Source organism: Oncorhynchus kisutch, linkage group LG11 (assembly GCF_002021735.2).
Source record: "Oncorhynchus kisutch isolate 150728-3 linkage group LG11, Okis_V2, whole genome shotgun sequence".
Lineage (NCBI taxonomy): Eukaryota > Metazoa > Chordata > Actinopteri > Salmoniformes > Salmonidae > Oncorhynchus > Oncorhynchus kisutch.
The window spans coordinates 21,084,905-21,107,196 of record NC_034184.2 but is presented as its reverse complement, the minus strand read 5'-3'; the positions used below and the strand labels follow the sequence as shown (position 1 = coordinate 21,107,196).

General features: G+C 42.5%; 1 protein-coding gene across 1 annotated transcript; it reads left to right on the top strand.

The window, feature by feature from the left end:
- Positions 1 to 902: 902 nt before the first annotated feature.
- Positions 903 to 21,274, top strand: hkdc1 (hexokinase domain containing 1). The gene is made up of 18 exons (XM_031835439.1): positions 903 to 1,161; positions 3,397 to 3,559; positions 6,305 to 6,453; positions 11,620 to 11,739; positions 12,523 to 12,618; positions 12,745 to 12,844; positions 12,948 to 13,131; positions 13,294 to 13,449; positions 13,585 to 13,818; positions 13,939 to 14,243; positions 14,466 to 14,614; positions 14,694 to 14,813; positions 14,959 to 15,054; positions 18,373 to 18,472; positions 18,563 to 18,746; positions 19,220 to 19,375; positions 19,953 to 20,186; positions 20,460 to 21,274. Exons 1-18 carry the CDS (start codon positions 1,099 to 1,101, stop codon positions 20,587 to 20,589), a joined length of 2,739 nt encoding a protein of 912 aa, XP_031691299.1. The 5' UTR covers positions 903 to 1,098; the 3' UTR covers positions 20,590 to 21,274.
- The last annotated feature ends 1,018 nt before the right edge of the window (positions 21,275 to 22,292 follow it).

The following is a 22,292-nucleotide window of genomic DNA, read 5'->3' as shown; positions in this document are numbered from 1 at the left end:
ACACTTTCAGGCCATGTGCTGCTTTCAAAGCATTCTCTCCACTGGGATCAGTTTTAGCCACTTTCAAAACAAAACAGCCACTGGGAGTTAGCCTGGTTGACACGACCCACCTGATTCAGTGCATGGAGAGTTGTGGCCACACTGGTCTGGAAGGGAGGCAGTTAGTTAATGCAATATTCTCAGAAATTGTACGACAGGTTTGATTGATTCACTCATGTATTTTGTGGCTTGGGGGTTGAGACCTCTTGTTAGGATTTGAAAATCCAACTGTTGTAATGGAAGGGGGTGACACTTGGGGGCTGTGTGTGGCTTTGGGGGTTTGAGTGAAAAAGACGAAGAGACAATTAGCCCCCTTCATTATCAACACATTGTGCAGAGTCCAACAACATCAAAAAGACATTCCAGACTTTGAGGACTTTGAGAGTTAGGTGTTTGCCAGACTAAGTGGGAGTGGGAATGGGGCCAGAATTTCATTATTTACTAATTTGTTACAAAAGAATCTCAATATTTGTGAACTGATTGAAGCTGTTGTTTAGAAGTTTGGATATGATGATGACGTTTCAACCTTCTGAATAGTTATTAATGGAACCAGTGAGCACCCTTATACTGGGCCTAATATAACCCTGGATCTTCCAACCAAGGTACCCATTAGAAAAACATGGCCTTGATATATTGATCTAGGTTTCCATTTCTATTGTTGTCTTTTGAATTAGAAATGGTAAAAGACCTCATGGTTCCAAAGGAAAGTGAACTTTGGAACTGAGCCAAGGCATTGCTAGGAGAGATCCAAGAAGTAGACCAGTAAGAGAGAGAGCTAGGGCTAGGCTATTAAGTATTGAGCCAATGGAAGGGCTGGCTATGGCTTAACTCGCAAAGTCAGGGAGAGGTGGAAAACAATCACTGAGGGAGAAAAAAAACACTCATACCGCACTCATATTGGAGCTGAGGGGACAGAGAGCAACAAGCTCAAGGATTGAAACTGGACAGCTTCAAGAGAGGAAAACTGATAATATCTATGAGATTGTTCTGATTCAGCTTGTATTGCTTTGAGCAGAGACATTAGTTGCAGGATATAACTTACAGGTAACAGAAGTGAAGATGTTTGCGGTGCACTTGCTCTCTTTCTATTTCTCCAAGCTGCAGGAGGACCAAATCAAGAAGGTGAGACATTTCTGAGATGTCAAGTGTTGTATTTGATCAGAAGGTTGTTTGTTATGGTTATGTATACATACTGTAAGTAGCCTAGTTACTATAGAAATACAGAATTTGGTGATACTGTAATCATGTCAGTTGTGTGTAATGCATGGGCAGGATGACCTTTTTTGTATTTTCTCCAACTTGTTTGTGAATTACAGAGCAAAGGATGGTTTACAGTTTCTAGAGAGAAATATTTGGCTAAAATGTTAGTTTGTAGAAATTAAATATTTGCTGGAGTTTCCAAATAGTTCATAGCAGTATTTACTGCAGTCTACAGGATTACTCTAAATGTATTTAATTTATGCCTGCATGTGAAATGTCTGTTTGAGTCAGTTGAAGCCTTTTGATGAGGAGGCCCTTCATTCAGGTATGAAATCCTGGCTGGTGTGGTGGCTTAATGGGGCTACATTTATTTCACAATGTTGCCTAAGGAATGATTAACCTTCTTGTTGCATTACTCATTTCCATGGATAGATAGTAGGGATTGCAAGACAAAAGGGGACCTTGTCCTCTGAAACCATGTTCATTGGAAAGGGATTTGTCATCACAGCTTTAGATATGCAGTGCATTCGTAAAGTATTCAGACCCCTTCACTTTTTCCACATTTTGTTATGTTACAGCCTTATTCTAAAATTGATTAAATGCATTGTTTTCATCATAAATCCACACACAATACCCCATAATGACAAAGCGAAAACAGGTTTTTAGAAATGTTTGCAAATGTATAAAATATGTAAATACCTTATTTACACAAGTATTCAGACCCTTTGCTATGAGACTTGAAATGGAGCTCAGGTACATCCTGTTTACATTGATCATCCTTGAGATGTTTTTACAACTTGATTGGAGTACACCTGTGGAAAGTTCAATTGATTGAACATGATTTGGAAAGGCGCACACCTGTCTATATAAGGTTCCACAGTTGACAATGCATGGCAGAGCAAAAACCAAGCCATGAGGTCAAAGGAATTGTCCATAGAACTCTGAGACAGGATTGTGTCAAGGCACACATATGGAGGAAATCAAGCACCGCTCATCACCTGGCCAATACCATCTCTACGGTAAACCATGGTGGTGGTAGCATCATGCTGTGGGGATGTTTTTCAGCAGCAGGGACTGGGAGACTAGTCATGATTGAGGGAAAGATGAACGGAGCAAAGTATGGAGAGATCCTTGATGAAAGGGACCTCAGACTGGGGTGACGGTTCACCTTCCAACAGGACAATGACCCTAAGCACACAGCCCAGACAACGCACGAGTGTGTCCTTGAGTGGCCCGGACTTGAACCCGATCAAACATCTCTGGAGAGACCTTAAATTATCTGTGCAGCGATATTTCCCATCCAACCTGACAGCTTGAGACGATCTGCAGAAAATAATGGGAGAAACTCCACAAAAACAAGTGTGCCAAGCTTGTAGCGCATACCCAAGAAGACTCGAGGTAGTAATCGCTGCCCAAGGTGCTTCAAGAAAGTACAGAGTAAAGGGTCTGAATACTTATGTAAATGTCATATTTTATACATTTGCAAAAATGTCTAAACCTGTTTTTGCTTTATCATTATGGGTAGATTTGGGGAAAACTATTTAATCCATTTTAGAATAAGGCTGTAATGTAACAAAATGTGTTAAAAATGAAGGGGTCTGAATACTTTCTGAATGCACTGTATGTAAAGAGTTTAATGTATTATATTCCATGTTTTACTTTCAAGTAGTCAGCTGTGTGGTTGTCATCAGGGGCTGAATCCGTATTCGGGATGAAAACTATCCCCATAATTAATGACTTTGGCATGATCATTTAAAACCAAAATATTGCATTCAATTCCTTTCCCACCGCATTAGTAACAGTTAAATCCCATGTGTCTTAGCCTCTTTTTTTAAAACTCTTTCTTCTCATGCTCTGTATTAAACTGTTTGTTTGGTTTTGTTTGAAGTGTGGATACAGGAAACTAGAAGACAACTTTTTATTTTTTTACACAGATGGGCCTCTGAGAAAGCATGGAACAGATTTGATTTTGGATTATAGGAGTTGTTTCAGGCATCATTCTGAATCATTCACACTTGCAAGGCTAACTTTACAATATTTATGTTTGGCCTTGGATGTAGTCAAGTCATTCTATAGGTAGGTTCTTTGTCAGTTATTTGGCTAAAGATCAGTTGCACAGTGACTCTCCTACTCTTTGCCCCCCCCCACCCCCACCAGGTGGACAGGTTCCTGTATGCCATGCGTCTCTCCGATGACCAGTTAGTGGACATTTCAGCTCGCTTTCGTGCAGGGATGGAAAAAGGACTGTCCAGTGAAAGCAACGCTACAGCCGCGGTCAAGATGCTGCCCACACATGTCCTCTCAACCCCCGATGGATCAGGTGCTGACATGTCACTGATGACATTAATTAGTGAAACTACTGCTTTTGTCTGTCTGACACCATATACAGTGCATTTGGAAAGTATCCAGACCCCTTTGCCTTTTCCACATTTACAGCCTTATTCTAAAATTGAATAAAACATTTTTCCCCTCAATCTACCCACAATACCCCTTTAATGACAAAGCAAAACAGGTTTTTAGACATTTTTACAAATGTAACAAATTTAAAACGAAAATGTCACATTTGCACAAGTATTCACACCCTTTACTCAGTACTTTTTTGAATCACCTTTGACAGAGATTACAGCCTCAAGTTTTCTTGGGTATGATGCTACAAGCTTGGCACACCTGTATTTGGAGTTTCTCCCAATCTTCTCTGCAGATCCTCTCAAGCTCTGTCAGGTTGGATGGGGAGCGTGTCTGGACAGCTATTTTCAGGTCTCTCCAGAGATGTTTGATCGGGTTCAAGTCTGGGCTCTGGCTGGGCCACTCAAGGACATTCAGAGACTTGTCCCGAAGCCACTCCTGCGTGGCTGAGGGTTGTTGTCCTGTTGGAAGGTGAATCTTTGTCCCAGTTTGAGGTCCTGAGCACTCTGGACAAGGTTTTCATCAAGGATCTCGCTGTACTCTCGCTGTACTGCTCCGTTCATCTTTCCCTCGATCCTGACTAGTCTCCCAGTTCCTGCCTCTGACAAACATCCCCACAGCATGACGCTGCCACCACCATGCTTCACCGTAGGGATGGTGCCAGATTTCCTCCAGACATGACGCTTGGCATTCAGGCCAAAGAGTTCATTCTTGGTTTCATCAGACCAGAGAATCTTGTTTCTCATGGTCTGAGAGTCCCTTAGATGCCTGTTGGTAAACTCCTGCCATGTGCCTTTTACTGAGGACTAGCTTCCGTCTGTCCACTCTACCATAAAGGCCTGATTCGGTGGAATGCTGCAGAGATGGTTGTCCTTCTGGAAGATTCACAGATCTCCACAGAGGAACTCTTGAGCTCTGTCAGAGTGACCATCGGGTTCTTGGTCACCTCCCTGACCAAGGCCCTTCTCCACCGATTGCTCAGTTTAGCCTCGACACAATCCTGTCTCGTGTGCCCTTCCAAATCATGTCCAATCAATTGAATTTACCACAGGGGGACTCCAATCAAGTTGTAGAAACATATCAAGGATGTTCAATGGAAACAGGATGCACCCGAGCACTATTTTGAGTCTCATAGCAGAGTCTGTATACATATAAATAAGGTATTTCAGTTTTTTATGTTTAATTAATTTGCACAAAAAAATGTCAGCATGGTATTGTGTGTAGATTGATGAGGATTCTTTATTTTGATTTAATCCATTAAGGCTGTAACGTAACAAAATGTGGAGAAAGTCTTGGGGCCTGAATACTTTCCAAATGCACTGTATACAAAAGTATGTACTCTAGACACCCCTTCAAATGAGTAGATTCGGCTATTTCAGCCACACCCGTTATTGATAGGTATAACAAATCAAGCACACAGCCATGCAATCTCCATAGAGAAACATTTGCAGTAGAATGGCGTTACTGAAGAGCTCAGTGACTTTCAACGTGGCACCGTTATAGGATGCCACCTCCAACTCGGTTTGTCAAATTTCTATCCTGCTAAAGCTGCCCCGGTCAACTGTAAGTGTTATTGTGAAGTGGAAAAGTCTAGGAGCAACAACGTCTCAGCCGCGATGTGGTAGTCCACACAAGCTCACAGAACGGGACGGCCAAGTACTGAAGCACGTAACGCGTAAAAATAATCTGTCCTGTGTTTCAAAACCTACTCACTACCATGTTCCAAGCTGCCTCTGGAAACAACGTCAGCACAATAACTGTTTGTCGGGAGCTTCATGGAATGGGTTTCCATGGCTGAGCAGCTGCACACAAGCCTAAGTTCACCATGCGCAATGCCAAGCATCGACTGGAGTGGTGTAAAGCTCGCCGCCATTGGAATCTGGTGCAGTGGAAACGCGTTCTCTGAAGTGATGAATGACACTTCCCCATCTGGCAGTCCGACAGATAAATCTGGGTTTGGCGGATGCCCGGAGAATGCTACCTCCACGGATGCATAGTGCCAACTGTAAAGCCTTTTGGAGGACGAATAATGGTCTGGGTATTGTTTTTCATGTTTCGGGCTAGGCCCCTTCATTCCAGTGAGGGACATTTTTAACGCTACAGCATACAATGACATTCTAGATGGTTCTCTGCTTCCAACTTTGTGGAAACAGTTTGGGGAAGGCCCTTTCCTGTTTCAGCATGACAATTCCCCGTGCACAAATTAAAGAAATGGTTTGTCGGGATCGGTGTGGATGAACTTGATTGGCCTGCACAGAGCCCTGACCTGAACCCCATCAAACACCTTTGGGATGAATTGGAACGCTGACAGCAAGCCAGATCTAATCGCCCAACATTAGTGTGTCGACCTCACTAATACTCTTGTGGCTGAATGGAAGAAAGTCCCTTCAGAAATGTTCCAACATCTAGTAGAAAGCCTTTCCAGAAGAGTGGAGACTGTTATAGCAGCAAAGGGGGACCAACTCCAAGCCCATGATTTTTTGGAATGAGATGCGGTGTCCACATACTTCTTGGTCATGTAGTGTATGTAACAACATGTTAATCATGTCTTTTTATTTGATATTTTCATCTTAATACATTCAGTTTTATTTGACAGGAGGTGTAGTGCTGTTTTATGAACAGGTGGTCAGTCAACGTTAATATTGTGTTGTCTCCACAGAGAAGGGAGAGTTCCTGGCTTTAGATCTGGGCGGCTCCAAGTTTAAAGTGCTCCAAGTGAAGGTGTCAGAGAACGGGAAGAGAAGGGTGGAGATGGAGAGTGAGACATACCCTATCCCAGAGGAACTCCTGAACGGTAGAGGGACTGAGGTGAGTAGAATGCAGGGTTGGGGAGTAACGGATTACATTTAATCTGTTAGATGTAATGGATTACAGAATTTCAGAAAGGTTTGCGAAAAAATCTTTGACACTTTTCTCAAAGACATTCAAATCAGCATTGAAAAGAGGCGCACGTTTAAGTATACCAGCAGTATACCACCCTGCATCCCACTGCAGGCTTGCTGCTCTGAAGCTAAACAGGGTTGGTCCTGGATGGGAGACCAGATACTTTTGATCAACTTAACGTTTTGTTATTGATTCATCTGTGGATTTGCCCTTGAAACAGCTGCATATTATCAAGATATCAAAGTGTCACAAAAAGGTAAACAATAGGACTATAGCAAATAAAGCATATGACAATCACTTTTCACATGTAAATAGCACTTTTCAGTAGTCATGCCATTCCATGAGCACAGCATTTATTTTTTATTTTAGTAGCCAGTAGGACTGAGTCCTTCATTTTGGAGTTATGCTCAGGTAAAACAATTTGGCTAATCTATACTTACATATTTCCAAGTCCTATTCTTGAAGATCAAGGGGTATGACATTTTATTAGAATGACTGGAAATCTGATAGTCTTTGGTTTTTAATGTAAAGATATAATTTAATTGTATTATTATATGTAGTAGAAAGCGATGGGTTAGAAGAAGCCTACATAACCAAACCATAAAGTAAAATGTAACATCCATATATGGCCAGCTATGTAACCTTTAACATGGATTTTTCCTGCAATAGATGTCGTTCAATTGGGAACGTACATTTTTGTCTTCTTCTAATGCCTTTTTTTTATAGGAAAGTAATCTAAAAGTAACTGAATATAATCAGATTACGTTACTGAGTTTGGGTAATCGAAACGTTACGTTACTGATTTAAATGTAAATGTAATGGATTATGTAATCCATTACATGGATTGTAAATGTAATGGATTACATTTAGAAAATAACCAACCCTGGTAGAATGACAGGAGATGTTGTTATACAGACAGACATAAACTGTTTAAAAATGGGAATCGTTCAAACCTGCACTGTTTAAAAAAAAGTAAAAAAGATATAATAAATTATGGTAATTTACTGGCAGCCAGTTACCTGTAAGTTACTGTAAAAAAAAAGTACAGTATGTAACCATACATTTCAAATAAACTTTGGTTTAACAATGCATTACTGTAAAGAAAGCACTTCTTTACAGTAAAGCACATATTACAGTAATACAGTAATGTACTGTAATTTTAAAAAAATCAGAAATGTATTATAATATACTGTTACTTTTTTAAAGGTAAGTGGTACACTGTTCAGCTAAAATAGCGTAAACCTCTTTAATCAATATGATTACATTTGATGGCGCCAGGGGAGATGGCTGCCGCTTTTACGGGCTCCTAACCAATTGTGCTATTATGTGTATTTTACATATTTTTTTGTGTTTTTTTAAAACTTATTTTGTACATAATGTTTCTGCCACCGTCTCTTATGACTGAAAATAGCTTCTGGATATCAGGACAGCGATTACTCACCTCGTACTGGACAAACAAGTCAGACGCTATGGATGTACTTCAGACACCTGACAAGGCCCAAATCCCCGCCATTCGCATGAAGAAGAGACGGAGATATCGGGACGTAGGTCAGGGTGCCTTGTAAGGATCCAACGGCGAGTGAATAATACACCTTTACCATCAGTCCTATTTGCCAACATGCAATCATTGGATAACAAAATGGATGAGCTACGATCAAGACTAACCTACCAACGGGACATTAAAAACTGTAATATCTTATGTGTCACTGAGTCGTGGCTGAAAGACGACATGGATAACATACAGCTAGCTGGGTTTTCGGTCCATTGGCAAGATATAACAGCTTTGTAGGCCTATGTAGCCAAATTTTATCTATGATCGTATGCTATCATTCATGTTTTTTTGTGTATTTTTATATCTAAAAATTAACCATCAAGCCATGATTACAGACACCTGTGTGTGTCCTTTGACACTATATAAACTAGTGACCCGTGTTTGTCATTATAACCTGATGAAGACAGCTTGTCTGTTGAAACGTTAAATATTAGGTTATTAAATTGCATTAGAGGCCCTAGAGTGTGTGGCTCCCCTTTTCTTTTTAAAGATAGAACAGCTGCCTCCTGTAAGACAAGGGGTGCAGTCTATGTATATTTGTAAACAACAGCTGGTGCACAAAATCTAAGGAAATCTCAAGGTTTTGCTCGCATGAGGTAGAGTATCTCATGATAACCTGTAGACCACACTATTTACCAAGAGAGTTTTCATCTATATTCTTCGTAGCTGTTTATTTGCCACCACAAACTGATGCTGGCACTAAGACCACACTAAATGACCTGTATACGGCCATAAGCAAACAAGAAAATACTCATCCAGAGGCGGCGCTCCTAGTTGCCGGGTACTTTAATGCAGGGAACTTAAATCCGTTTTAAATAATTTCTTCCAGCATGTTACTTGTGCAACCAGAGGGGGAAAAAACTCTAGACCACCTTTACTCCACACACAGAGATGCGTACAAAGCTCTCGCTCACCCTCCATTTGGCAAATCTGACCACAATTCTATCCTCCTGATTCCTGCTTACAAGCAAAAACTAAAGCAGGAAGCACCAGTGACTCGGTCAATAAGAAAGTGGTCAGATGAAGCAGATGCTAAGCTAAAGGACTGTTTTGCTAGGACAGACTGGAATATGTTCCTGGATTCTTCGATGGCATTGAGGAGTACACCACATCAGTCACTGGCTTCATCAGTAAGTGCATCGATGACATCACCCCCACAGTGACCATATGTACATACCCCAACCAGAAGCCATGGATTACAGGCAACATCCGCACTGAGCTAATGGGTAGAGCTGCCGCTTTCAAGGAGCGGGACTCTAACCCGGAAGCTTATAAGAAAGCCCACTATGCCCTCCAACGAACTATCAAACAGGCAAAGCGTCAATACAGGACTGAGATTGAATCGTACTACACCGGCTCCGATGCTCGTCGACTGTGGCAGGGCTTGCAAACTATTACGGACTAGAAAAGGGAAGCACAGCCGCGAGCTGCCCATTGACAAAAGCCTACCAGACGAGCTAAATTTCTTCTATGCTTGCTTCGAGGCAAGTAACACTGAAACATGCATGAGAGCATCAGCTGTTCCGGACGACTGTGTGTTCACACTCTCCGTAGCCGATGTGAACAGATCAACATTCACAAGGCCGCAGGGCCAGACGGATTACCAGGACATGCGCTGACCAACTGGCAAGTGACTTCACTGACATTTTCAACCCGTTCCTGACTGAGTCTGTAATATCAACTTGCTTCACCATTTTCCTTGTGCCCAAGAACACTAAGGTAACCTGCCTAAATGACTACCAACCCGTAGCACTCACATCTGTAGCCATGAAGTGCTTTGAAAGGCTGGTCATGGCTCACATCAACATCATTATCCCAAAAACCCTAGACCCACTCCAATTTAGATACCACCCCAACAGATCCACAGATGATGCAATCTCTATTTCACTCAACACTGCTCTTTCCCACTTGGACAAAAGGAACACCTATGTGAGAATGCTATTCATTGACTACAGCTCAGCGTTCAACACCATAGTGCCCTCAAAGCTCATCAACAAGCGCCCTGGAACTAAACACCTCCCTCTACAAGTGGATCCTGGACTTTTCGACGGGCCGCCCCCAGGTGGTAAGGGTAGGTAACAACACATTTGCCATGCTGCTCCTCAACACAGGGGCCCCTCGGGGTGTGTGCTCAGTCCCCTCCTGTCCTCCCTGTTCACTCATGACTGCATGGCCAGGCAGGACTCCAACACCTCCAACAAGTTTGCTGATGACACAACAGCCTGATCAACGATGAGACAGCATATAGGGAGAAGGTCAGAGACCTGGCCATGTGGTGCCAGGTTAACAACCTCACCCTCAACATGATCAAACAAAGGAGATGATTGTGGGCTACAGGAAAATGAGGACAGAGCACACCCCTATTCTCATCGATGGGGCTGTAGTGGAGCAGGTTGAGAGCTTCAAGTTCCTTGGTGTCCACATCACCAACAAACTATCATGGTCCAAACACACCAAGGCAGTTGTGAAGAGGGGCACGACAAAGCCTATTCCCCCTCAGGAGACTGAAAAGGTTTGGCATGGGTCCTCAGATCCTCAAAAAGTTCTACAGCTTCACCATCGAGAGCATCCTGACTGGTTGTGTCACCGCCTGGTATGGCAACTGCTCAGTCTCCAACAGCAAGGCACTACAGAGGGTAGTGCTTACGGCCCAGTACATCACTTGGGCCAAGCTTCCTGCCATCCAGGATCTCCTATACCAGGCAGTGTCAGAGGAAGGCCCTAAAAATTGTCAAAGACTCCAGCCACCCTAGTCATAGACTGTTATCTCTGCTACCGCATGGCAAACGGTACCGAAGCGCCAAATCTAGGTCCAAAATGCTTCTTAACAGCTTCTACCCCCAAGCCATAAGACTCCTGAAGTCTGAGCCATACAGCTCGGAAGTCACCTTTCACTGAGAATGGAAGCTTTTCCCTTCTGTTCTAATCTATTTGAAATGTCCAAATTGCCAAATTTTCTGTCATTGGTTGGCTTCCCACAGATACTTTTTTAACCAGAAAAGTCAGACCCCCACTTTCTGAGAACTGAATCATCACACATTTCATCAGCATCTTTGTGTCTGGACATTTTTGGTTAGTCAACACAGCTCCATTCTGTTCATTTCCCAAGCACTGTGATGACGGACATGACAAATCAGCTGTTTTCTTAGTTGAATCTCTAGTTTCAGTGGAAACAAGTACACTAACATCTACCTGTCTCTCTTTGCACACAGATCTACGCCTATAAATATACAATCAAATAATGATTATGGAGCTTGACAGGGAAGCTGATCTTTCAGCAGGGATGCCATTTCATCAAGAAGATGCAGCAGGCATCTGAGCTATCATTTTCCCAATGGTGCTGGGCAGTTCTGTGGGCAGAGTTCGAGAGAACTAATAGGTCTACAGCATAAAGGAGGCCAATACTGCATGGCAAATCTAGGAAGTAATTCAGAAGGAATCAGAGTACTTTACTCATTTAGAGTAATCAGATTACATTACTGTAATTAGTCACAGATTACATGTTGTAAGTAATCTGTCCAACCCTGTCTCTTTTACAGATGTTTGATCATGTTGCAGAGTCTCTGAAAGACTTCCTGCAAAAGAAGCACATCAACCAGAAGAGGAAAGCTTTGGGCTTCACCTTCTCTTTCCCTTGTGGACAGTCCAAAATAGATGAGGTATTTATGCAATATGCCACGAGAGGGTGTGGTATATGGCCAGTATACCACGGCTAAGGGCTGTTCTTAAGCACGACGCAACGGGGAGTGCCTGGATACAGCTCTTAGCCCTGGTATATTGGCCATATACCACAAACCCCAGAGGTGCTATATTGCTATTATACATATCTTTTTTTATATACATTCTTTTAATTTGATTTTAAATTTTTAAAAATTATATATATATATATATATATTTAACTAGGCAAGTCAGTTAAGAACAAATTCTTATTTACAATGATGGCTTAGGGACAGTGGGTTAACTGCCTTGTTCAGGGGCAGAATGACAGATTTTTACCTTGTCAGCTCGGGGATTCGATCTAGCAACCTTTCAGTTACTGGCCCAACACTCTAACCACTAGGCTATAAACTGTTTACCAACGTAATTAGAGCAGTAAAAATAAACATTTTGTCATACCCGTGGTATATGGTCTGATATACCACGGCTGTCAGCCAATCAGCATTCAGGCCTCGAACCACCCAGTTTATAATTAACACTACAGCCTAGTTTATTGATTAGATGTCTCTTTACTCTAGATACTCACATTAAGATATGATTCCCATTTTATTATCACTCCAAAAATATCAGATGGGCTCCAATGGATTATCAGTTAAAACCAGCTACCTGCAGGTGCAAGCCACTTTCATATGATGTAACAGTAGGTGTGACAAACTTGTTCATTGTGTGATTATCTATTCAGAGTGTAATCCTTGCTTTCTTTCAACAATCAAAACCTGTTTCAGGGAGTGCTGTTGTCATGGTCAAAGAACTACAAGGCCAGAGGAGTCCTGGGGACCAATGTGGTGCAATCCTTGAGACAGGCCATTGATAGAGTCGGGGTATTAAGAGATCTTATTCACTACTTATTATCACTCAGTTCATTTTTTTCTTGCATTTCTGTATATACTACAGTATATATAAAAAAGGAATTTGTCAATTAAAACACCAGCCAACACTGTTTATAGGGAATCAATGTGGATGTCCTGGCCCTTGTTAATGACACAGTGGGAACCATGATGACCTGTGGCTATGATGACCAGCGTTGTGAAGTGGGGGTCATCATAGGTCAGCCTGATATTAATTTGCATCCTTCATTCAGAATGGTTGTTTCATTGTCAGTATTATTAGCCTACAAATAGTCTTTCTCACCATCGCTATGTAATCTCAGGCACAGGTACTAATGCTTGTTACATGGAGGAGCTGAGACACATTGACCTGGTGGAGGGAGACGAGGGCAGGATGTGCATCAACACAGAGTGGGGAGCCTTTGGGGATGATGGGACACTCGATGACTTCATTACACACTTTGACCGAGAGATTGATGCTGCCTCCACCAACCCAGGGAAGCAACTGTAAGCACCAAAATCCATAACCAACCATATTGGAAATACATTAAGTATTAGATATCATTGTAAAAATTCTGAGTAAACCAAAGATATGGTTTCCCTTTATTTACAATTGATGGAATAGGAATGTAAATAAAGACTGTTAACACTAGTGTGTTGCTCTGGCAGGTTTGAGAAGATGGTGAGTGGGATGTACATGGGGGAGTTGGTGAGACTCATTCTGTTAAAGATGGCCAAGAAGGGACTACTGTTTGATGGCAGAGTTTCCGATGCTCTACGCACCAAAGGGAAATTTCAGACCAAACACATCACTTTAATTGAACAGTAAGAGCATTTTCCATGAGTCTTAATGCTCACACTATAAATATATTGTATTTCATTTATTTGTACTAATTTTCAGACATTATTCAGGGTAATGTATGTTACACTGTGATAACTATGTCAGGACTATACTTCCAGGTACAAAGACGGGCTGAAGAACACCAGGGAAATCCTTACGGAGCTCGGCCTGTCTCCCTCAGCAGATGATTGCCTTGCCGTCCAACATGTCTCCACCATCGTGTCCTTCAGGTCAGCTAACCTCTGCGCCGCCGCGCTGGCTGCCATCCTCACCCGCATCCGCGAGAACAGGAAGCTGAAGAGCTTGCGGATCACTGTTGGGGTTGACGGAACTGTCTACAGAACACATCCACAGTATGTAGCCATAAGTCACGGAAGGTTTCTGCTCAGAGTGGCAGTTTTCATCTTTGCCTGTGAATGCTGACAATAAACTCTCTCCCTCTCTGTCTTGCTCTCTCTTTCTCTCCCTCCCAGGTACCCCAAGAGGCTCCACAAGGTGGTGCGCCAGTTGGTGCCAGAGTGCCATGTGCGCTTTGTGCTGTCTGAGAGTGGTAGCAGTAAGGGGGCTGCTATGGTAACAGCGGTGGCTCAGAGGCTGGCGGCCCAGAGGAGGGAGATCAACGACACTCTTGCTCTACTCAGCCTGAGTCCAGAGAACCTCCAGCAGGTCAGGGACAAGATGAGAGTGGAGCTAGAGAGAGGCCTTAGGAGGGATTCTCACAGAACTGCCTCTGTTAAAATGCTGCCCTCCTTTGTGTACAGGATACCTGATGGGACAGGTGAGAGGACTGGCTACAGATTGCTATACACTGGATCTAAAGGTTTACCTTGTTGTTCATAATGCGGAACTTTATCATGTTATTACCATGCTATAACCCATTATTACACTTTATTCTGTACTATCACCTAAACAGTTTATGAAATGTTGCTGCCTAAAATCACATCATTAGGTGCAAGTTGTTTCATTTAAAGTCAAGTGATTACAAAGTTTATTATTGCAGAGCGAGGAAAGTACTTGGCGTTGGACCTGGGAGGAACTAACTTCCGGGTGCTGGTGGTGAAGATCCGGAGTGGAATACGCAAGTCTGTCCGCATGTACAACAAGATCTATGCCATCCCTCTGGAGATCATGCAGGGCACAGGAGAAGAGGTGAGCCCCCCCCCCCCCCCCCCCCGCTGACTGCTAACTAGGTCCCCAACCCCTTAGCCTGACAAACTCTTTGTTTCAGCTGTTCGACCACATTGTCCAGTGCATCTCAGATTTCCTGGACTACATGGGGATGAAGAATACTCGTCTCCCGCTTGGTTTCACCTTTTCTTTCCCCTGCAGACAGACAGGAATCGATAAGGTAAAAGTACAATCGTCATGATGAAGAAATCATCTTCAATGCCAAAGAATGGCAGTTATTTCAATGCCCGGTGTGCTTAATCGGGGTAAGTCATTCCATGATTAAGTATGTTTACCACTCTCCATTGTAATACTTCCTTCCTCAGGGAAGTTTGGTTAGCTGGACCAAAGGGTTCAAAGCCACAGACTGTGAAGGAAATGATGTTGTGGAAATGCTCCGAGAGGCTATCAAAAGACGGAATGTGAGTGAAATGGAACAAGACCAACTGTTCTCTGGAATAGGTAGTCTGGAAAACATATACTATTGCCCATTATGAAAGTGTATATATACACTACCGTTCAAAAGTTTGGGGTGACTTAGAAACGTCCATGTTTTTGAAAGAAAAGCAATTTTTTTTTGTCCATTAAAATAACATCAAATTGATCAGAAATACAGTGTAGACATTGTTCATGTTGTAAATGACTATTGTAGCTGGAAACGGCAGATTTTCTTTTAAATCAAATCAAATTTTATTTGTCACATACACATGGTTAGCAGATGTTAATGCGAGTGTAGCGAAATGCTTGTGCTTCTAGTTCCGACAATGCAGTAATAACCAACAAGTAATCTAACCTAACTATTTCACAACAACTACCTTATACATACAAGTGTAAAGGGATGAAGAATATGTACATAAAAATATATGAATGAGTGATGGTACAGAACGGCATAGGCAAGATGCAGTAGATGGTATTGAGTACAGTATATACAGTGGGGCAAAAAAGTATTTAGTCAGCCACCAATTATGCAAGTTCTCCCACTTAAAAAGATGAGGCCTGTAATTTTCATCATAGGTACACTTCAACTATGAAAGACAAAATTAGAAAAAAAATCCAGAAAATCACATTGTAGGATTTTTAAAGAATTTATTTGCAAATTATGGTGGAAAATAAGTATTTGGTCACCTACAAACAAGCAAGATTTCTGGCTCTCACAGACCTGTAACTTCTTCTTTAAGAGGCTCCTCTGTCCTTCACTCGTTACATGTATTAATGGCACCTCTTTGAACTTGTTATCAGTATAAAAGACACCTGTCCACATCCTCAAACAGTCACACTCCAAACTCCACTATGGCCAAGACCAAAGAGCTGTCAAAGGACACCAGAAACACAATCTCACGATACATGGCCCCATTCATTCTTTCCTTTACACGGATCAGTCTTCCTCGTCCCTTTGCAGAAAAACAGCCCCAAAGCATGATGTTTCCACCCCCATGCTTCACAGTAGGTATGGCATTCTTTGTCCTCCAAACACGACGAGTTGAGTTTTTACCAAAAACGTATATTTTGGTTTCATCTGACCATATGACATTCTCCCAATCTTCTTCTGGATCATCCAAATGCTCTCTAGCAAACTTCAGACGGGCCTGGACGTGAACTGGCTTAAGCAGGGGTACACGTCTGGCACTGTAGGATTTGAGTCCCTGGCGGCGTAGTGTGTTACTGATGGTAGGCTTTGTTACTTTGGTCCCAGCTCTCTGCAGGTCATTCACTAGGTCCCCCCGTGTGGTTCTGTGATTTTTGCTCACCGTTCTTGTGATCATTTTGACCCCACGGGGTGAGATCTTGCGTGGAGCCCCAGATCGAGGGAGATCAGTGGTCTTGTATGTCTTCTATTTCCTAATAATTGCTCCCACAGTTGATTTCTTCAAACCAAGCTGCTTACTTATTGCAGATTCAGTCTTTCCAGCCTGGTGCAGGTCTACAGTTTTGTTTCTGGTGTCCTTTGACAGCTCTTTGGTCTTGGCCATAGTGGAGTTTGGAGTGTGACTGTTTGAGGTTGTGGACAGGTGTCTTTTATACTGATAACAAGTTCAAACAGGTGCCGAGTGGAGGACAGAGGAGCCTCTTAAAGAAGAAGTTACAGGTCTGTGAGAGCCAGAAATCTTGCTTGTTTGTAGGTGACCAAATACTTATTTTCCACCATAATTTGAAAATAAATTCCATAAAAAATCCTACAATGTGATTTTCTGGATTTCTTTTCTCATTTTGTCTGTCATAGTTGAAGTGTACCTATGATGAAAATTACAGGCCTCATCTTTTTAAGTGGGAGAACTTGCACAATTGGTGGCTGACTAAATACTTTTTTCCCCCACTGTACATTTTTTTACATAAATTTTTCCATTATTAAAGTGGCTGGAGTTAAGTCAGAATGTTGGCAGCAGCATCTCAATGTTAGTGGTGGCTGTTTAACAGTCTGATGGCCTTGAGATAGAAGCTGTTTTACAGTCTTTCGGTCCCTGCTTTGATGCACCTGTACTGACCTCACCTTCTGGATGATAGCGGGGTGAACAGGCAGTGCCTCCGGTGGTTGTTTTCCTTGATGATCTTTATGGCCTTCCTTTGACATCGGGTGTTGTAGGTGTCCTGGAGGGCAGGTAGTTTGCCCCTGGTGATGCGTTGTGCAGACTTCACTACCCTCTGGAGAGCCTTACAGTTGTGGGCGGAGCAGTTGCTGTACCAGGTGGTGATACAGCCCGACAGGATGCTCTCGATTGTGCATCTGTAAAAGTTTTTGGTGACAAGCTTTTGGTGACAAGCCAAATTTATTCAGCCTCCAGAGGTTGAAGCACTGCTGTGCCTTCTTCACCACGCTGTCTGTGTGGGTGGACCAATTCAGTTTACTACTCCCTTCACAGAACAGCCAGAACTGGCTCTAACCAGAATAGAAAGAGGAGTGGGAGGCCCTGGCGGACAACTGAGCAAGAGGACAAGTACATTAGAGTGTCTAGTTTGAGAAACAGACACCTCAAGGCCAGCATCCCAGACTTGCCTCTTCACTGTTGACGTTGAGACTGATGTTTTGCGGGTACTATTTAATGAAGCTGCCAGTTGAGGACTTGTGAGGCGCCTGTTTCTCAAACTAGACACTAATGTACTTGTCCTCTTGCTCAGTAGTGCACCGGGGCCTCCCACTCTTCTTTCTATTCTGGTTAGGGCCAGTTTGCGCTGTTCTGTGAAGGGAGTAGTACACAGCATTGTACAAGATCTTCAGTTTCTTGGCAATTTCTTGCATGGAATAGCCATCATTTCTCAGAACAAGAATAGACTGACAAGTTTCAGAAGAAAGTTCTTTGTTTCTGGCCATTTTGAGCCTTAATCGAACCCACAAATGCTGATTCTCCAGATACTCAAGTCTAAAGGCCAGTTTTATTGCTTTCTTAATCAGCATAACAGTTTTCAGCTGTGCTAACATAATTGCAAAATGGTTTTCTAATGATCAATTAGCCTTTTAAAATGACTTGGATTAGCTAAAACAACGTGCCATTGGAACTCAGGAGTGATGGTTGCTGATAATGGGCCTTTTTATGCCTATATTGGTATTCCATAAAAAATCTGCCATTTCCAGCTACAATAGTCATTTACAACATGAACAATGTCTACACTGTATTTCTGATCAAATTTTATGTTATTTTAATGGACCAAAAATGAGCTTTTCTTTCAAAAACAAGGACATTTCTAAGTGACCCCAAACTTTTGAACGGTAGTTTAGGTCAAAAGTAATATTTTGTTTCCTGTAGGAATTTGATCTTGACATTGTTGCCGTGGTGAATGACACAGTGGGCACAATGATGACATGTGCATATGAAGACCCCAAGTGTGAGATAGGACTCATTGCTGGTATGTAGGGCCTATTCTCAGCCCTGGTAGTTTTTCATTGTACTATAGAGTGACGTATGTATGATCTTAGTGTGAAATGCTGCCCCCTAGGAACCGGGAGTAATGTGTGCTACATGGAGGAGATGAGGAACATTGAGATGGTGGAGGGGGACGAGGGACAGATGTGTGTGAACACAGAGTGGGGCGGTTTTGGCGAGAATGACTGCATAGAGGACATCCGGACCAGGTTTGACAGAGAAGTAGATGAGGGGTCATTGAACAACGGCAAACAAAGGCAAGTTGTTAACATCCAAACCTGACTGTCTACTTCCTGTACCTCTAGAGGACACATGCAGACCTGACTGACCACTTCCTGTACCACTGCAGGACACCCTGGTGCCAGGGATTGTCATTCAATTATTTTATTTTCCATAGCTCAGTCTAATCTAATGTGAATTATTTATTCAAGCATGCTAAAGGGAGATGCTTAATTAATGCTTGTGGACACTGTCCCATAATCAGGTTTGGTCAAGGTTCTACAAGTATCTACATGATAAATGCTAAATATTAGTTCTGCAACTGTGCAAAGAGATATGCATTATACTTGATTATGCTTATGGGAATTTTCCCTAACACATCATCTTTTAAAAAGGCTTTATTAAAATTATGCTTGACCATGTTTTGGTTAGATTATTGGCGCAGTGAAATATTAAATAATTTAAGCTGTTTTGCATGTTGACTATTTCATGTCATATCCTGTTGCCCCAGGTTTGAGAAGATGACAAGTGGTATGTACTTGGGGGAGATAGTGAGGCAGATTCTCATCGACCTAACCAGGAGAGGTCTTCTGTTCCGAGGCCACATCACAGAGCCTCTGAAGACCAGGGGCATCTTCGAGACCAAGTTCCTGTCCCAAATAGAGAGGTACAGAGTTGTATAAATGATCACGTAGTACAGCAACTCAGGCCTGTAATAGTAGACAGATCGAATGTAAATCTACATGGGATACAGGATTACTAATATGAATATTTGAACATGTGCTTTTAAAGCTGGTTAGGAATACTTAAGTATTTACAGTTGCATGAATAGGCATTTATACTATGGTTTCCCGAAACGTAACAAAATGTTCTTCTGTTTGAGCTTCTGTTTGCTTATGAATGCCTCTATTTGGTTCCTTCGGTTCTGAGTCCCTGCCCATCTTCCGAAAACATTTAAAAAACTTACCTATTCACAAAGTATCTTGATTAATCCCACAGGACCCCTCACCCCTACCCTTGTGTTTCTCGCGCTTGTCTTTTCTTAATAGCACTGACTTTGCTGATAGCTACTTTGAGAACAAAAATTACTTACTATGACTGTGATTTGTGGTTGTCTCTCCTAGCTAGCTACCTTAAGATGAATGCACTAAATGTAAGTCGCTCTGGACTAAAATGTCAAATGTAGTGAATACACCCCAGGTGTACAAGAATATCAAGTGTGTGACTCCTCTATCTCCACCCAGTGACCGGTTGGCGCTACTGCAGGTGAGGTCCATCCTGCAGCAGCTGGGTCTGGACAGCACATGTGATGACAGTATCATCGTCAAGGAGGTGTGTGGTACAGTGTCCCGCCGGGCGGCTCAGCTCTGTGGAGCCGGAATGGCCGCCATTGTCGACAAAATCAGAGAGAACCGTGGGCTGAACCAAATGAACATCACCGTGGGGGTGGACGGAACACTCTACAAGCTGCATCCACAGTGAGTAGCCACCAGGGGCAAGGGATATTTAGATTTAACAGGGTTATAATTATTCTTGAACAGAGAGGCAGAGTTTTGTTTATGTTGTTTATGTCGAAGGGGAGATATTATTTCCGGTCAGATTAGAGTGCAACACAGCAAGGAAATCAACCCTCCGCCTCTAAGGGCAACATGTAGCCAGGAGTAAAATTAAGCCCTAGTTCAAACTTTGGCACAGTTTTAAAGAGTTTTAAAGCACAACACATCTAACACAGTACCTCTTGAACTGTGCAGCTTTTCCAGAATCCTCAAGGACACGGTCAAGGCTCTGGCGCCACAGTGTGACGTGGAGTTTGTCCTATCAGAAGATGGCAGTGGCAAAGGGGCCGCCCTCATCACAGCTGTGGCGCGTGGAGAGAATTAACACAAAATTAGACCTCGTTTATGCACAATTTCTTTGTGCCAAACACACAAAGGAATTGGTAACCTTGTGGTGCTTCCTCATCGTCATCTGCCATTGTAAATGTAATGTATGGAAGGTGTGATGCTGTGCAATATTCTCTGGCCATAGTACCACTGCAATATAATCAAATAGCTACTGTTAAAATTCTGTCTGTATTGGGATTCTCCACCTCTACACTGCTAAAACCTATCCAGACCCTCTTGCAAAACATTGAATGGGTTAGGGAGAAGGGGAAGCGGTAGGGAGCAGATTGAGACTCGCTGCTACTATCTAGATGTATTATTTCTTTGTTTTGAAATGGTCCTCATGCTCTCAGCAGACAGGGACAGCAATGGGAGTGGGCCAGAGCAGAGAGTGTTGGAAAATGGAATGGATCAGACTGTAATGTCATAACAACACTATTCAGCATTGTGATGATCTGGTGGGTGAAGTCTGAGGAAGTAAAACTTGCAACTTTGTTCAAGCTCTCCATATGCAACAGAGTATGTGTCAACTTGTGTGATGCTTTTTTATTTTAGATATCAACAGGACTAATTCCACTTATATGAATATATTAGTACTGAAGGAAATCCCTATCTCCATGTACAGAATGTACCCATTAAAGGTATGTGTATTCAATAAACTACTCCAAATAATACAATTGAAATGCCAAGTTTGTGGAATGTATCCCTTCTCTGTAGAGATTCTAGCATGTGTTGAGTAAGACATATTGGCATGATCAGTGGATTATAGCTGTTTCCAAATCTATATTCAATTGTCACATCATGTAGAATTCAATTACACAACCACGTTAATAATTTTTAGTCATATCCTGGGTTACAACATTGGAATGCCCCCTCTTATATTGGCTAAATTAAGCCCCTAGTGGGATTAAATGGAAGGGTTAAACCAGGGCAGCTGCATGCTTCATCAACAGACCATGCGCAGTAGTAGAGGGAACCTCACTCACACTAATCCCTCTCTGTCCTAGCAGTGATCTAGCCTCCTGGGCCAATTATTCAGCTCACTTAGGTAGAGGGGCTGCTGCATGCTGTAGGGGGCACCTCGCAAAACCAAATTCTAAACAGCACCCCTGTGGATAGGCATGTAAATAATATAAATACTATGCACTGACATACATGACCCCTGTAAATACTGTATACAGCATAGGATGATTATTATGATTGTGTCTGGCAGATTAAGGCTTAAGTCTAGCCTTTGTTGCACCTTTGGCTGAAAATATTTGGGTGCATTCATTCAGTATTCTTGTTTGTTATGTTGTAACAGTAAGAGCTTTCCGTCAGAAATATCACAAGGGGAATCAGCATAGATGTGTGGTTCTGAAGGACTTCAGACACACTGGGCCCAGCAAAGTAGCGTCGTCACCGTTTGATTATATAATGAATCACCTTCTCTTAAATCCCGGCTAATCCTATCTGGTAGCACAGATTTACATTGAGATTATCTAATCTTATTGAGGCGAAGACTTTCCCTTTTCTTTCAACCATGGAGAACATGAAGAGAGGATGAGAGAGATGGCACGATGCGCCCTTTTTGGGAGAGGATCATATCCCCCCCCTCTCTCTCACCACAGGTTTATGATGGTCGTAAATACCGAAAGTCCCTTCCCCACTCTGCCAAAATGAAAGCTGTAAATCCCTTTGTTACCACAGAGAAAGACTTTG